Below are 17,349 nucleotides of genomic sequence, written 5' to 3'. Positions count from 1 at the left end.
TGCTTGAAAATTTTCGTAGCCCCGTCTTCCGTTATACGATGCCGCTCAAGTGCTTACACAGTTCCATTCATCTTATTTTGCTATATATAAGGGGACTTGTCGAGCGCGCGAAGCAGGCCGTACCCGCGTAGCTCCCTCTCCGTATCCGGAAAAACGATTTGCCGTCTGCCGAGAGGAGTACGGAAGGCCGACGTCGACGGCAATTCGGCGGCGGGGCATTTAGCGCTCGCTCCGGATGCCCAAAAACGATTTGACGTACGTGAAGTCAACGTACGTCAAGACGCGACGTTGGGCGCTCGCGGTCACGTGACAGCAGAAAACTATGACGTAGTAGTAGTATTCTGGGGTGTGTTAAGGTCATAAGTAAAGTTGGTAAAGAGCAACAACAACAATAGATGATGACGATGAGATGGGGTGTTTCATCGCGGTACCCTACCCCACTGCACGTGAAACGTTATTTGAAGATGATTAAGAAAGGATGAAAATACGAGAAAGAATTAAAGGCGTCTTGAGCAATCCAGTGGACGACAGGAAGTCCATGAACAGGTGAAACACCCGACGATGGAGCACCGGATCTTCATAGGGGCCAGTGAGTGCTGCTAAATTGAGCGTCTCTTGCTGATACGGGCAAACTCATCACACAGTATCTGCCTTTGCCTGCAGTACAGTGCACATTCCATAAGGACGTACTGGGTGTTCGCCACGACACCGCAGGTGGAATAGGGGCTTGTGTCACCGCATCTGATCATGCACTTGAATTGTGGGGTGAAAGCCACATTGAGGCGGAGTCTACGCAGGAGTGATGTAAAATGGCGTAATGAACGGGCAGGGAAAGAGAACGACAAATTTGGGTCTACCGCATACATGAGAGTTTGAGCCGTGATGTCCCGGCGCCTGCAGAGTCAAGGATTGAAGCCACGCAGTTAGTAGGGTCCTTCTGGCATCTCTCGACGGCACAATGGGCACGGCTGTCGGGGACTCATGGACAGCCGTTACTGTTCTGTCAGCCTCCTCATTGCCTGTTAAACCGCAGTGACCAGGAATCCAATGCAAGGATATATGATGACCTTCATCATGTAGACACTGAACTTGGTGGAGGCTAGCGACCCACGAAGCCCCATGGTTGCCACACATTGCAGAGCAGCCCGTGGATCCGTGTATAGACTACCCAGACACGCGGAGGAACTTGGATATATCTGCTGCAGAAAGAATAGAATGGCATACAACTCCGCCGATGTTGATGACGTACGATGTGAGAGACGATATCAACGTGAGACTGGATCAGATGGGACGACAAAAGCAGACGACGAACACTCACGTGTCGTCGATCCATCAGTGAAGACGGCAGTGTAGATGAAGATGCATCATGTCAGCTGCCAACTGTTGAAGAACTAAAGGTGGCACTTGATGCTTTGGAACCTTGAGGTCACGGACAGATAGGGAGAGTGATGGGAGCGGAAGCGACCACGGAGGGGTTCTGGGAACTGTTAGGTGGATTAAGTAAAGAGCAAACTTCAAGCAATCCCCGTAACCCCAGATGGAAGGATAAGCAGAAGGATTTGCCCCCGAGCGCGGATCTCAGCCCGGAAATGACGGACTCTCTCTCTCGAGAGAGAGAGAGATGCCTCGTCATGTTACTTCAATAAGAAGAAAAGAAAGACAGTGCAGAGACATCGAACACATGGGGGCTTGCGCTCGGGGCACCACGTGTTACACACGATGGAGATCAATAGCACAACCTGTGCTTGGAAAAGCAATGTGCCTCAATGACAACGGCGGGGACCGTTTTCTGCTGATAATCGCCAGATCTTACTGGAGGCATGAAAAATGATGCCGGCAAAGCAAACGATCGAGGTGTATGAGTCGATCTGCAATGCCCTTCAGGGCTATCCGAGCGACCCAAGCTTAGTGCAGTCGGAGATCAAGACGTCGAGAAAGGTATGGTATACAACAATGGAGTGTGTTAGCAGGCCGTTGATGACGTTGCTTCCGAAATACCATATCTACCACACCCAGTCAATGGATAAGATTATGAGTCACGCACGCTGTTATTGGAGAATTTTAGTACATCGTACGCTATCTCCTTCTCACCGTGCAGACACCTCGCTCTGAGGCAAGATATCGGCACACTTCTGCAGGATGTTGTAATACGACGTACGATACCGCACGCGCAGCTGCGCACGATATAGACGAAGCCGCGCGTGCGGCTTATGAGACGTGCGCACGTGTATAATCACTCTTATCACCGCACTACTCAGTTTGCGCGTTCCTGTAAAATGACGTCAGCAGTGAATTCTTCTTGCAGGAAAGTTCGTGTATGTCACAATTCCCAATTTCCTTGATACTCAAGCATATGTATTGTGAGTACATGGTTCTGTGATCCGTATTGGGACATCTGTTGATCATATGTTATCTGCCCCTCGAGCAGTTCTCAATCTAGTTTTCTCCTGTCTGCTTGAAACGTCCGTCAGAGCTCCTTATCGATGTTTTTGTTCTTTTATTTGCGCGAACATTACCATTACATTAAAATGCGCGCAGAGAGTTATGGGCATTCCCAGCATTTTTTCCAAGAGGGGCAAAGTGCTTTCGGGGGGGGGGGGGGACAAGCATTCTCCCCCTTCCCCTACTATATATCTCTTTCTGGGGGCGGACGTTGCGGACTGTGCGGGTGTTCAGAGGTCCCTGTTATGACATCTGAGAATAATCATTACGGCCTATGACTAAAGAGCGCACTATTTTCAGACGCGACCTTGGATCTCCAAGGAAGGGGGGCGTGCCCCCCTTGCCCCCCTCTCGGTACGCCTATGCAGAGAGTAACGTCTCAAATGGTACAGCGCCTCATTATCATTCCACCTTATTACGCGGTCGAACGCAAAGGAAAACTCTGCACTTTCCTCCTTCGAGTGACACAAGTTGTTCGTGGCCTTGGTTCGAAGGAGGCTCTCCCGGTCGTGTATAGGATATCCGTGCGTCTCAGATATCCTCCTTTCTAGAAAAAAGACAAATGAAGAAAAAGGAAATCACTCGTCGGCGTGGGAAAACTCAAAACTTGGGAAACCTCTCACAGCGGGGGGGAAGACGGTGACTGACGAAAGTAAGTTATATACTATCATATTTTCCCGTTGTTATGTTTAGCACGCAACCAGCGTGTACGCAACGCACGCAGCAGCATGCGTATAGTATGTAGGTATGCTGGTCCCCACACTTTAGAAAATGTCGAGGTGGAAATACGGAACGTGAGTGTATCGTGAGCGTGTAGCGTACCACGCAATCGCGTTGCGTACGTAAGGAAATAGGGTTTATTCACATGACGTCAACCGCAGGAGACCGCCACTGTAGCTTGCAGGCAGATGTGCTGCATCGGCCGCCATATTGTAGGTCCCATCCAAGTCGCTACCCATTTCGCAGCCCCCGTATATTTGGTATTTCAATGTTATTGCGCAGTGTGATTTGTAGCATATCCAAGCAATTTCCATGTTTTCGACGTTAATAGTCACCCAAAAAGCATATGGCAGGGAATTAATGCGGGCACGTAACTTCGAGGGACCTACAGTATGGCGGCGCGGTGACGGCAGTGAATAAACCCTATAGCGGAAACTGAGCGCCTAAAAATAAGCGGTGCCGACAACAACAAGTGCACTGATGATAATAAATGGGGAAATTCGCCACCTGGGTTGTGGCCCACTACCCCAATGCCGACGGGCCTGCATGAGATGTAAAATGACAAACGGTACCAATAGACCTCCCCCTGTTTGTAAACAAATGATGTAATAGTGTTCGACAGCGCCACCAATTTGGTAGAGTTGAACCATACGCTCAAAGCTAGGGGCGAACAAGGTCGCGCCCGAAAGCCACGGTCTTGAAGGGATTACGATGGTCCCTGAAAGGGACGCGACCTTCGGTCCTACTTTTCTTTCAATAGGAGGCAGCGAACAAGTGGCCATTCGTGGAACCCAGCCCTCCCCATCCGATTTGTTTCGGTTCCAGTCTGTCTACCAACGTCATGATGACGTTTCTTCTGCAGAGGTCTATACTGGTAGATTGCAGGGGAAATAGCATGCCTTCATGCACCAGAACAATGACCTGTGTAGCGCCCTCGGAAGTTCTTTGACTGCGCGCCCTCTGGAACCTCCTACTAAAGCTAAAGTGCACTACTCTGTGTGGTACATTTAGCTATAGAGCAGCGTCTGGAGCAGCGCCAGCAGCAGCACCTGCTTGTCCAGCAGACGACGTAAGCAAGCAGCAAAGCATAATAACGAAAACGTTGTAGCAGACGACAGGAGCGTCCCGACTTTCGACTATGCTCATGGGAAGGCCATCGGGAATATCTTGCAATGTCGTATGCAGAAAGCAATTCGACGACCGTCCAGAACGTGGCCAATGAACAGACTGAGGACTACTCGCACAGGTCCTAACGTATTTTCGCTTCTTTGCAACAACCTCGTATAATACCCCAATTTTATATGATACATGAATATACGTATTAGTGGTGTATGCTTTCCTTCCATGCAGTAGCTTGCTCTATCAGATATAGTGGTGCACGAGCTGGTTAGTTGGCCTCGCAAGTGCTCTTGACGATACGGAAAATTCTTAAACGAGAAAATTTGCCGCTGACGTGTCTTCTTTATGCACTGGACAAAACCTCTTATTGTAACTTGTAGTATGACAAAGCCATTTCGAGTAACATTTCTCGTTTTTCTCCAGTTTCTCTAAAAGTTGATAAGCTGAGAAGTAAATTTTAAAAAATATGGAGAAAGTGAATTCAGCACCCGAAACCTATAACATGCGGCAGTAAATCGAACTTCCGCTATTGTAGCCTGAGTGCTTGTCATATCTTCTTGTAGGCACATGGCGAGCAGAAACAAGAAAATCGTTCCAGACAGTGCATGGTCTTGGGTGGTGGCCGTGGGTTGCGGCTGGAACCTCATGTGGTTGAGCATAGTGAGAAGGTCCGGCGCTATCGTCTTCGTTGCGCTGGTCTCCGAGTATGGTGCCACCAGAGAGCAGGCCACATGGGTCATCAGCGTCAGCTTCAGCGTGGCTTGTCTATTTGGTAACGCAAGAGCATTATAAACGGATTGATGAATAAATTAATAGGGTTGGCTGCCAGCGAGTTGGGCTGCCATAGATAGGCAACGTTGCACTGGGATCTAATGAGGCATGGATGAGATCCGGACATGCCTTAAGCGTGTCAGGAGTCCTATATGCCGCACACGGCGCTGTTGTCTCTGTACGTTAATTCTTCTCGGACTCCGGTTAACGTGTGTTCACACGAGCTACATTCACCAGAATGCTCCAGAGGAAGATGCGCAAAAAGTGGTATAGCTTTCTATTGCCGTGTTGGTGCGAGCGGCATGTTTTTTCGTGCACTGCTAATCGTGGGCCAACGCCATCTACATACAGAAGGCCTGCTTAATGCCTCCCAGCGGTGGTGCTTGGTGGTGCCTGTGAAAGAGCTCGCCGCTGTCGTCCTCACGGAGGCTGCGAGGTCACGCAGCCAGCCTAATGCAGAGGTTACGACTAACGCGCTGGGGGAATGTGCGAACTATTTGTTAGGTTCAACTCTTTAATAGAAGGATACAATATGCAAGAGACGGGCGAGTCGCCCGTGATACATGAGTTCGCTCTGCCAAAGCAGCTTCGACTGAGGAAAACTGCGTCAGCCGCGTCAGATGTAACGCGAGCTTCCCTTTGCTTCTCAGCGGTTAGGTACGTTGCACCCTCACGTGGAGAGCTTCGGATACAGTTGCACGTACACGTACGGAGATCACAGGGAACATCCAACATCTCCCTCCTTAACTCTGGCCGTACCCGTAACGGGTTGGTGGCTTCAGATGTCTTCCGTAACGTGACGTAGGTCCAGACGCTTCCGTTACTGTTTGTGGGGTTGTCCCATCGGATGGACTTGGACGAGAAACGCAGGGCAAACTGGAAACAGACAGCTGATCATCGTCAATGCTGCTTCCTCGGTGGTCAAGCACTAAGTGCTTTGCATTTCGGCGAACGGTGCCCTGATCTGTGATAACCCAGTAGGACCGAGGAGTGTCAGCCACACTCAATATCGTTCCGTGGCGTTTGAGGTCAGTTACCCAGACCTTCTGCTGAGGTTGGAATTCCTCACGTTCTCGGACAGAATGTCGCCTGTTGAAATTTATTTCTTGACGCTTTCTTCTTTCGCCTTCAAATGCGCTCAGCTGATCAGCATTGGGCACAGATGGTAGCAGCAGCTCCGCGGCGATAGGTACATGTGTGCGCAACCGTCTGTTGAACAGCAGTTCAGCAGGGCTGAAACCATTGGCCAGGGGCGTTGCTCGATACGCTAGGAGTGCTCTGTAAGGGTCAGACGATTTCGAGATCTTCGCTTTCGCGATTTTTACCGCTGCTTCAGCGCAACCATTACTCTGTGGATATTTGGGGCTCGAAGTGGTGTGGACAAAACCCCAATCCTTGGCAAAAATGGTGAACTCTGAGCGAAACTGTGGCCCGTTGTCCGTGACCACCGTTTCCGGAATCCCATGTCTCGCAAAAATCGACTTTGACTTAAGGATGACTGTCTCCGGCCTCTGGTTCTCCAGAAGAGCGATTTCGATGTAGCGGGAGTAGTAGTCCGTTACTAACAAGTAGTTCTTCCCATTGGCATAAAAAAGATCCATTGCCACCCTTTGCCATGGGCGGTCAGGGAAAGGAGTTGAAATAAGAGGTTGGCTCCGAGGCAGTCTTTGCTTCATGCAACTCACACATCTCTCCACCATGTCAACTATATCATGCGATATGCCTGGCCACCAGCAGGACTCTTTGGCTCGCCTTTTGCATTTGACTATGCCCTCGTGTCCGTCGTGGAGAGAGCTAAGTACTGAAGGACGCAATGCTGCAGGTATGAGGAATCTCTGTCCTCTCATCAGAATTCCTTCATGCAAAGTAAGTTCATTTCTGAACTGCCAGTATGGTAAGCAGTCCTCACACACTTGTGACTTTGTGTCTGGCCAGGTAGTCTGAAGATATGTACGCAAAGTTTTGCACACGGCGTCCTGGTTTTGCGCTTGCAAAAGTCCCTGATGACTTACATCTGGGACACGTACGTGACGGATAAGAGCCTCTTCAAATTCTGCAACTTCCTCCGCGAGATGTGCATTTTCTTGTTCGGGGAGTGGTTGTCTGGACAATGTATCTGCAACTACGAGGTCTTTGCCTGGCACATGTTGCATTGTATAGTCGAAGCGCATCATCCTGAGACGTAAGCGTTGAAGGCGCGGTGTGAGGTCATCTACTGGTTTCCTGGTGAACAGGGGAATAAGTGGCTTGTGATCTGTTTCTATGTGAAACTTCAATCCGACCACGTAGTCTTTGAATTTCTCACACGCCCATGTGACTGCAAGGGCTTCCTTTTCTATTTGAGAGTAACCACCTTCTGCCTCCGTGAGTGACTTGGATGCGTAGGCAACGACCCGCAAACTTTTGTCCTCTTGTCGCTGCATGAGGACTGCTCCAAGGCCATAACTTGAAGCATCGGCTGATAGTATTGTTTCTTTCGTTGGACAGTACAGTGCCAGAACAGGTGGTGACATGAGCCAGTTTTTTACTTCTTCAAATGCACGTTGTTGAGCACAGTCCCAAGAAAATGAGACATCCTTGCGAAGCAGTTCCCTTAACGGGGCAGTCTTGGCTGCCAGGTTTGGTATGAAACGTGCGATGAAGTTAACCATTCCGAGGAACCTCTTGAGTTCAGTGACATTTGTAGGTGCTGGCATGTCCACGATGGCAGCTATCTTACTCTGGTCTGGTGTGACCCCATCTCTGTTGATCACATGCCCCAAAAAAGTGATTGTTTCTTGTGCAAACACACATTTTTTGCGATTGAGTGTAAGCCCTTTCTCTTTTAGTCTCTTCAAGACTTCGTGTAGGCGGTTGTCGTGTTCCTCCCTGGTTTTTCCCCAGACTAGAATATCGTCAATGTGGCATACAATGCCATCTAGTCCTCCTGTCAGCTGGTGAATCATTCTCTGGAAGTGCTCTGGAGCACAAGAGATACCAAAGGGCAGTCTGTTGAACTTGAATCGGCCAAACGGGGTGATGAATGTGGTAAGAAGAGTTGACTCGGGATGCAGCCTGACCTGATAAAACCCTGAATATGCATCCAAGCGAGAAAAATACTGGGCTTGTCCCAGTGTAGCGAGGAGCGGTTCTACACTTGGAATTGGGTGATATTCTCGTTGCACACATTTGTTGAGATTTGTGTAGTCCACACATATGCGCACATCCCCGTTCTTTTTAGGCACTACTACAATGGGAGAACACCAGTCAGTTGGTTCGTCAACTCTGGTAATAACGCCTTCACTTTCCATCTTCAGGAGCTGATTCTCTACGGCCTTCAACAAAGGAACCGGTATGCGCCGTGGTGATGTCACAGTAATGGGCTCAATTTCGGATTTCAATCGGATTTTGCATTCGTAGAGTGTTTGTCCCAAGCCTTGAAACAGCTCTGGGTACTCGTTGACTGGATCCAGGAGCGGCCCTACGTAGGCTCCGTTCACTTGGCGCAGAATATCGAGACTCTCGATAAGGTCCAACCCAAGGAGTGGTTCATCTAGGCCCTTTGTGACGTAGAGGTTTGCCTCAACACGTTTACCTTGAAATGCAACAGTTGCATGCAGAGTTCCCACGACATCCAGACTTTGTCTAGCTGGTCCGAGGATGACCATGTCTGGCTTCACAAGGGTAGACTCTATCTTTAGTATTGATAGCAGGTTAGTTGGCACGACAGTGACATCAGCACCGGTGTCCAGACGGAAAGTAACATCCTGATCATTAACAAGGACCGAAACTTTCCATGGCATTTTCTTCTGAGCAGTGGTGATTGCTCCAGCAAAGAACACTTCGTCCTCATTCTGTGTGCCTTGAGGCTGCTGAACAACCTGCCGTAGCCGCTTGGCTTTGCATACTGAGGCAAAATGACCCGGTTTGCCACACTTGTTGCATCGAGCTTTTGCTGCGGGGCATTGTGGCCTAGGATGTTTTCCTGGCTTCCCACACCAGTAGCATGATTGTGTCGCTTTAGAATGTTCCTCCGTTGAACTTGAAACAGCCTTGGCTTGGATCTTCTTTGTCTGTTTTGACTTCGCTTGTAGTCTGTCAACATGGACGGTTTGAGCTGGCGCCGCGTTGGCGGAGTGTTTGAGATTCTCTTGCTGCCGCCCGACGGTTTCAGTTTGCTTGGTAAGCAGTACTGCTCGTTCCAAGGTCAGGTCGCTCTCCATTTGCAACTTTGTGGACAGTTTTTTGTCTCGAACTCCGACCACGATTCGATCCCTGAGAAGCTCGTCTTTGAGGTTGCCGTACTCACATGTTTCAACTAACGCATACAGCGCAGTGATGAAGTCCGCTGCCGGCTCTCCCTCGAGCTGCGAGCGGCTGTTGAACACAGCCCGTTCATACACCACGTTCTTCTTTACAATGAAAAACCCTTCGAACGCCGCGACGACATCGGCGTACGATTCCTTCTTTCCTGCAGGAATTGGTAGAGTGGCGAAAATCTCCTCGGCTTTGGGACCCATCAGGTACACGAAGGAGTTGACTTGCTCGGCTGCGTTCTTGGCATGGAGACCTGAGGCGGTGCGGAATCGTTCCCATCGTCTTTTCCACGTTGTCCAGTGCTCTGGTACAAACGTAAACGGCTCTGGTGCAGCGAGCTGGTAGGTCAGGGGCGGTTGTTGTGAAGACACATCCATAGTTTCGGAATGTTAGGCCTACTGGTCGTATGCTCGTTGACACACGATGAGAAACGATACTAAAAGTCCGCACCTGTGTCCAGCGATGGGTCGGTCGGCTGATGCGTGAAACCGTATCCGCAATCTTCTGACACCATGTTAGGTTCAACTCTTTAATAGAAGGATACAATATGCAAGAGACGGGCGAGTCGCCCGTGATACATGAGTTCGCTCTGCCAAAGCAGCTTCGACTGAGGAAAACTGCGTCAGCCGCGTCAGATGTAACGCGAGCTTCCCTTTGCTTCTCAGCGGTTAGGTACGTTGCACCCTCACGTGGAGAGCTTCGGATACAGTTGCACGTACACGTACGGAGATCACAGGGAACATCCAACACTATTCTAAGGGAACTGTGCCGACCTATGTCTGACGCGTCTGAGGAAAACCCAGGAAAACCCCCAGAGAGCATCGCCGGCTCCGGGGTTCGAACCCGGGTGCCACAAAGTCTCGACGTGACATGGTCACACACGCTAACCACTTAGCCACTTGAGCTGGTCCCTTTCACTCTTTCACACATAAAGTCAGGATGTCAGCCAATCGCCCTAGGCGATTCCTACCACAACGTTTCTGTGGCCACCAGTGGCTGCTCATGCGGCTGGTGGCGACTCGTTTCCATAGCTACGGCCGCCGAAAGCATGGTCGTGACTGGCGGACTTTTTATTACTACGCCACGTCGTTCAAGCGACGGGACTTTGTTTCTAGGTGGTATTGGCACTGCTAACCGTGAGCAATACCCTGCCGCCACAAGATATTCCGTAGCAGACGACAGGGTGTAGACGCACCGACGCAGCCGGTGTCGTCTGCCAAGTTCCGCACCGTGCGAATGCCAAATGCTCAACATAACAGGCGGTGGAACCTCTTGCCCTAAGCTTTTTTAAAAAATTATTCCAGTGGAATATTCCGTGAGGATGTCGCTCGTGTGACTACACGGTTAGTGTTGCCTCTGTGAAATGTTTGTTTTGCGATGGGACGCTTTTGCTTGGGCACACGCACGTGTGCACTTGCATAAAGATGCAAGAGTCTGTACATCACCCTTCTTTTTATATGCAGGACCAGTAGTGGGGATTCTGGCCAAGTTCTTCTCAACCAAAGCAATTTCTCTAGTTGGCTCTTTGGTGCTTAGTATTACCACTATTTTATGCTTCACCGTCAACGATATCTTGTCGTTCTTCATCTTGCTTGGCATATTCAACGGTACGTCAAGCTTTCGGAACTTTATCTCTCGTCCCAAATCATCGCGCTTTGAACATTCATGCTACTCTCTTGCAGGAATCGGCACAGGTGTTGCTCTCGTCATCAACGACATTGTCATCAACCAGTACTTTAAAAAGTATCGAGCCTCAGGAGCTGGAATAAACTATAGCGGTGGAACGCTTGCGGCATTTGCATTTCCCCCGTTGTTCCAGATGCTGATAGACTACTACGGTTCAAAAGGAGCATTTCTCATCTCTGGCGGACTGTGTCTAAATTCCCTTGCAGGCCCTCTACTGTACAGAGATCCTCCTCGTAACAAAGTCGCACCAGTTCAAGCACCGATCATCGACAATATTCAGCCCAGTAAAGATGGAACAGGCGACAATGGAGTCCACCAGGGAGGAGCTGTGCTTGAACCAACTGGAAACAACGAATGCTCGGGGGACAGAAAAATAGCGTGGATCGATGATCCGCAGGAAGCCGCTCAAGCGCCGGTTCGTCAAGAAGGCTCCAAACGAGATGAGACCACAGCGAATAATTTAGGGAGCGTTTTCAAAAGGAAAATATGTGATGTCCAGCCAGAAAATTCGTCAGCTCATTTTTATAGAATTGACGAGCATGACACAGAGGAGACTCTACTCGATCATTCCAAGCTCCAAGAAGAAAATGGAAAAGTGCAAACAGACGACATCCATAGCACGTCGTCTGCAAAGAAAGACAGAAACTGTGCGCGAGTATTCAGTAAGTGCGCAACACACTTCGCATTCATGAAGTACCCGGCGTTCTACCTGGTAACCATAGGTGCTGTGTGTTGCACGTACTGCTTGTTGGTGTTGGTTGTGTTGGTGGATTTTGCGGAAGAGAAAGGCTTTACCAGACAAGACGGTGCCGTGATGTTGTCTGTAACGGCTGTCGGAGACGCCTGCGCGAGACTGCTTTCTGGGATAGTGTCTGATAAGGAGTGCCTGGATAGGCGCACTGTGATGTGTGCCAGCAGCCTTTTGACTGGAAGCATTTGCATCGTATTTCCGTTAGTTTACTCATTCCCATGGCTACTCGCGCTATGTGCCGTGTTCGGGTGGTCTAACGGTTGCGTGGTGGTGCTCTTTGGACCTATCATGGCTGACTCCGTGGGTCTTCAGAACCTTGGCATGGCCATGGGAATGTGCAGATTCGCCATGGGAGTGGCGTACTTCGGTTGTCCAAAACTAGCAGGTGAGGATCGTAGTAGTCCACGAGTAACTTTCTGTAGTGGGGCATAGTAGTCTTATGTAAGGTCACCAACACACTTAGCCGCCCAGAGTGGCTCTGTCGCTAGCGTGCCCGCCTGCTGATCTTAAGATTGCGGGTTCGAACCCTGCCGAGGACGGTGAGAACCTGGTGGAAGGGTACACGTTGCAAAGACACACCGTCTTCCGCGAGGGACGTTAAATGTGGTGTGCCGCGTGTGTCGAGATTTCGGCGCACGTTAAAGAACCTTCAGGTAGGCAAAATTAATCCACAGACCCGACCACTGTGGCGTCGCGCTTGATCACAGCTGTCTCGCGACGTAGAGCCCCGAATTATTATATTATTATTATTAACAACACACACAGACAGGAACCCAAGGCAATGGGCGCACAGAATAAAGCTGAACAGTGACGTCACGTCCGGTGTTGTGGTGCATCCAACGTTGCAGACGATGAAAGGTGACAGTAACCTACACTCTTAGAAATGAACTTGACCGCATAGCACGCTCCTAGCCAACCATCATCTCGAAAGATATCGTTATCTGCCCTGATTTGTGGAAAACGGTAGGCGTACGCCATTTTTGTGACAATTATGAACCGCATAAGTGTCACAGAAAAGGCGTACGCCTACCGTTTTGAACAAACCCTGGCACATAGCGCTATCATTCGAGATAACGGTTGGCTAAGAGCGTGCTATGCGGTGAAGTTCATTTTTAAGAGTGTACGCCCTTAAAGATGAACTTCACCGCACAGCACGCTCCTAGCCAACCATCATCCCGAGTGACATCGTTCTCTCCCCTGATTTGTTGAAAGCATGAGGCGTACGCCTTTTTGTGACACTTATACAGAAATGTTAATTGTCACAAAAAGGCGTACGCCCCGCGCTTCCCACAAATCAAGAGTGGTAGAGGTATCACCCTGTACAATGGTTGGTCTTCAGCGTGCTATGTGGTGAAGAGGCGCACGAGACGCGCACGTCTTTTTTGTGACAATTATGAACAACATAAACATCACAAAAAGGCGTACGCCTCCCGTTTTCTACAAATCAGGACATATATAACGATATCATTCGAGATGATGGTTGGCTAGGAGCGTACTATGCGGTGAAGTTTTAAGAGTGTACACTCTCAGAACAGAAGTTCACTGCATAGCACGTTGTGCACCAATCACTGCCGAATGATAAGGTTATCGCTTCTGATTTGAAGAAAGAGAGAGGGAGAGGGCGTACGCCTTTTTGTAGCAATCATCATATAACCAAATTTCTACAAAAAGGCGTACGCCCCACTCGCTCTTCGAATCAGAAGCGGTAACCCTACACTCTAAAAACAGAACTTCATAGCACGCTGTGCGCCAACCATTGCCGCGAATGATAGGGTTATCCCTTTTGATTCGAGGAGAGAGGGAGGCGTACGCCTTTTTGTGGCAATTACCATATATCCAAATTGTCACAAAAAGGCGTACGTCCCTCTCTCTCATCGTCCCTCTCTCGTGCTCTGCTACAGGCATGCGTCCCTCTCTGTCCTCGAATCAGAAGCGGTAACTCTATCATTCGTGGCTATGGTTGGCGGACAACGTGCTATGCCGTGAAGTTCTCTTGTGAGAGTGTAGATACAACATCCAGCAGGGGCCAAAAACGAACAGCTGGCTGGCCACCCAGGCGTATAGACTCCCGAAAACAGGGACAAAGCGCTCAGACAAATCCTATAGATGAGGTATTACTCGTGATGAAAAGACGCTTTGTGAATTTCATGAGAGTATAGTGTTAAAAAGAGAGACGGCAGAATCATCTCTTAGGAGGAGGCAAGCCGGAGAGTGCTCGTATACATGCCGTTCTCACAGCTTCCCGTTTGGTGCCAAAACGACATCCAGTTTCACCATGATTTATTATTACCTTACGATTCATTGCCTTATAATTACCTTTTTATTATTACCTTATGATTTCTATGGGTTTCACAGCAAACACTCTCTGCGCCATAATCGCTTCTGATCTGAGGAGAGTTAGTGTCGTGTACGCCTTTTTGTGGCAATTCAAATTGCAGCAAAAAGGCGTACGCCTCCCGTTTCCAACAAATCAGGAAAGCGAAAGATATAATAGACCTCTCCCTGTTTGTAAACAAATGACGTCATAGTGTTCGACATAGTGTTCGGTTTCGGTCTGTCTTCCAACGTCATGATGACGTTTCTCGGGTAGAGGTTTATTCTGCATTGCGGATGGTTCCGAACGTCCTTAGTCGCGGAAGGACCGGGGGTCTTCGTGGCACCGGAAGTTGTGGCGAGGGCTCGTTTATGTTTACCCGAGAATGTCATGTTATACATGACCCGTCGATTGGTGGTGGCGTGTGTGTGTTTCTTAAAAGTTCACTTGCCGAACAAGGGTCACCGCTTTGCTATGCTGCCGTCCAATCGCAGTGCACCGAAGATTACATAGAAAAGAACACCGCCTATGAAAGAAGTTCACCACCGACGGTGACACGGAGCATTTGTATTATCTTTGAGCCTTTTGTGTTACTGAGAGGTATTAGCATTAAATTGGCCTCCTAAATAGGCCTCTTCATGGGGAAATTTATGTGGAAGCATGTAATCTTTTTTGTCCTGTTTCCATTCTCTCGATCGACATAAGTAGACACTTCACGAGCACAATTTCGAAGTCCTTAATGCCGTTTTGCCTGATATTTTCAGGACACTTCAAGGACAACGTGGGATCTTACAATGGACTGTTTTACTTCATTGGAACGTGTTGTCTCTTCGTTGCCGTGCTATGGTTATCCGAGATCGTTCGGAGAAAAATAAAACAGCGCGCTGGTCGAAGCATAAGTGCTGGAAACGCAGTAATGACCTGAATAAATGAATTATATGCTACACGCTTTATTTCACTTGCAGATATCACTAGACATGTCTTAATTAATCTCGAGGACGCCCACGTAAATGCAGACGCCCGCTTTTGGCATGAGCGGATTGTAGTAACCGGTGCGACATATCATGCCAGTTCCACACTCTTTCACGTTTGAGACGCAGGTCTCACCCGGGCCCTGTAAGTGAACATAGTGAACACTCGTTACAACGAAACGGTTTTATTCGAATTTTCGCTTTATTCGAAATGTGATGCAGTCCTGGCCGAAATGCACGCGTTTCGAACCGGATTGTCCGAACTCTAGTGCCAACCGGCTCCGCTTAGTACAAAGTGCGAGCCGACAGAATCTCGCATGGCAAACCCAGCTATATCGAACTTCCGTTTAAATCGAATTTTCTTCCGGTCCCGTTGCCTTCGTTATAACGAGGCTTTACCGCAAATACTATAAAGGAGAGGAACGTACTCTTGCATACTCGTAGCTACAGCCGTTTTTCCCGGTGCCATAGGTACAACAAAAGGAATACGCCATCACCCTGAAGGCCATCCATTGCACAGAATGATACCCTTATCACTTCGATTTGTGGAAGGCGCGGGGCGTACGCCTCTCGTTTTTAACCAATCAGGGGGCAGAGCGATGTCATTCGGGATGGTGATTGGCCAATAGCGTGCTATGTCGTGAAGTTCTGTGGGTGAAGGTCTGAAATTTTCTCATCCACTCACACTCTCAGAACAGACCTTCACCGCATAGCACGTTGTGTGCCAACCACACTCTTAAAAATGAACTTCACCGCATAGCACGCTCCTAGCCAACCATCATCTCGAATGATATCGTTATCTTCCCCGATTTGTAGAAAATGGGAGGCGTACGCCTTTTTTGTGACACTTATGCTGTTCATAACTGTCACAAAAAAAGGCGTACGCCCCCCGTTTTCAACAAATCAGGGAAGATGACGATATCATTCGAGATAATGGTTGGCTAGGAGCGTGCTATGCGATGAAGTTCATTTTTAAGAGCGCACTGCCACGAATGATAGGGTTATCGCTTCTGATTTGAAGAGAGGGCGAGGGGCGTACGCCTTCTTGTAGCAATGGTCATAGTATATCCAAATTGCTACCAAAAAAGGCGTACGCCCCCTCGCTCTTCGAGTCAGAAACGGTAACCCTATCATTCGTGGCAATGATTGGCGGACAACGTGTTATGCAGTGAAGTTCTGTTCTGAGAGTGCATGGTGTTCCAGTAACTTTGACATATTCTGAGGCGTCAAAATGATTGTAGTGCGCTTCTGAACAGACGATCACGCACGTCCAAGATCCCAGCCACGTCACGCGCGTTATACTCTCAGTCACACATTGCGGGGTGGCCACAAAATAAACTCATGCCGGTCTCATCCGCAAAAACCCGTAAACACTTGCGTCAAGGCATAAATAATGAATCAAAAGGCACAAATAACGCTCAGGGGGTGTGCCTGCGGATAGGCTATAGCCTGGGTTTGACTTGAGTCGCTTGAGTGGCTTGGCAGGTGGATGGGTTATGATTACACTCTTAAAAACGGACTTCACCTCATAGCACGCTCTTACACTCTAAAAACTGAACTTCACCGCATAGCACGCTCTGCGCCAACCATTGCCACGAATGATAGGGTTATCGCTTCTGATTCGAGGAGAGAGGGAGGCGTACGCCTTTTTGTGTCAATTTGGATATATATGATAATTGACACAAAAAGGCGTACGCCTCCCTCTCTCCTCGAATCAGAAGCGATAACCCTATCATTCGTGGCAATGGTTGGCGCAGAGCGTGCTATGCGGTGAAGTTCAGTTTTTAGAGTGTAGCCAACCATCATCTCGAATGATATCGTTATCTGTCCTGGGCCTGTCACAAAAAAGGCTTCAGAGCAGGGTGCTCCTGTATTCGAATTTTAGCATCCCTCCAAATATCGAACTATAGGGTGGGCTGGTCGAGTTGAGGCCCGCGACACGGAGGATACATAGTGAACGACAAAAGGACGGCGAGAGGCCCGCGCCGACGAAAAAAAGAAGAACGGCCGACCTGCTCCAGTATTCGAATTAGCGGCCCGCTATACGATGCCGTCCAAGTGCTTATTCAGCTCTAATCACCTTATTTTAATACAACAAACCTCTGAGCACGCAGAGCACGCCGTACCAGCGTAGCTCATGCCGGAGCACCGCACTCTTGCAAGGTGCGGGAAAACGATTTACCGTCGGCCGAGGGGAATACGGAAGGCGGAGGTCGACGGCGCTTCGGCGGCGGCGCATCCAGCGCTTGCTCCGGATGCAGAAAAACGATTTGCCGTCG

At 49.2% G+C, this 17,349-nt stretch overlaps 1 protein-coding gene across 1 annotated transcript; it reads left to right on the top strand.

Annotated features, from left to right (window-relative positions):
* The first annotated feature begins 2,888 nt into the window (after positions 1 to 2,888).
* LOC135370986 (monocarboxylate transporter 5-like) lies at positions 2,889 to 15,037 on the top strand. The gene is made up of 5 exons (XM_064604946.1): positions 2,889 to 3,094; positions 4,845 to 5,053; positions 10,812 to 10,955; positions 11,031 to 12,170; positions 14,864 to 15,037. Exons 2-5 carry the CDS (start codon positions 4,849 to 4,851, stop codon positions 15,022 to 15,024), a joined length of 1,650 nt encoding a protein of 549 aa, XP_064461016.1. The 5' UTR covers positions 2,889 to 3,094; positions 4,845 to 4,848; the 3' UTR covers positions 15,025 to 15,037.
* The last annotated feature ends 2,312 nt before the right edge of the window (positions 15,038 to 17,349 follow it).

This window comes from Ornithodoros turicata, chromosome 10, assembly GCF_037126465.1.
Source record: "Ornithodoros turicata isolate Travis chromosome 10, ASM3712646v1, whole genome shotgun sequence".
NCBI classification, from domain to species: domain Eukaryota; kingdom Metazoa; phylum Arthropoda; class Arachnida; order Ixodida; family Argasidae; genus Ornithodoros; species Ornithodoros turicata.
Note: the sequence above shows the minus strand (reverse complement) of the source record. Positions and strands in the feature narration are given on the sequence as shown.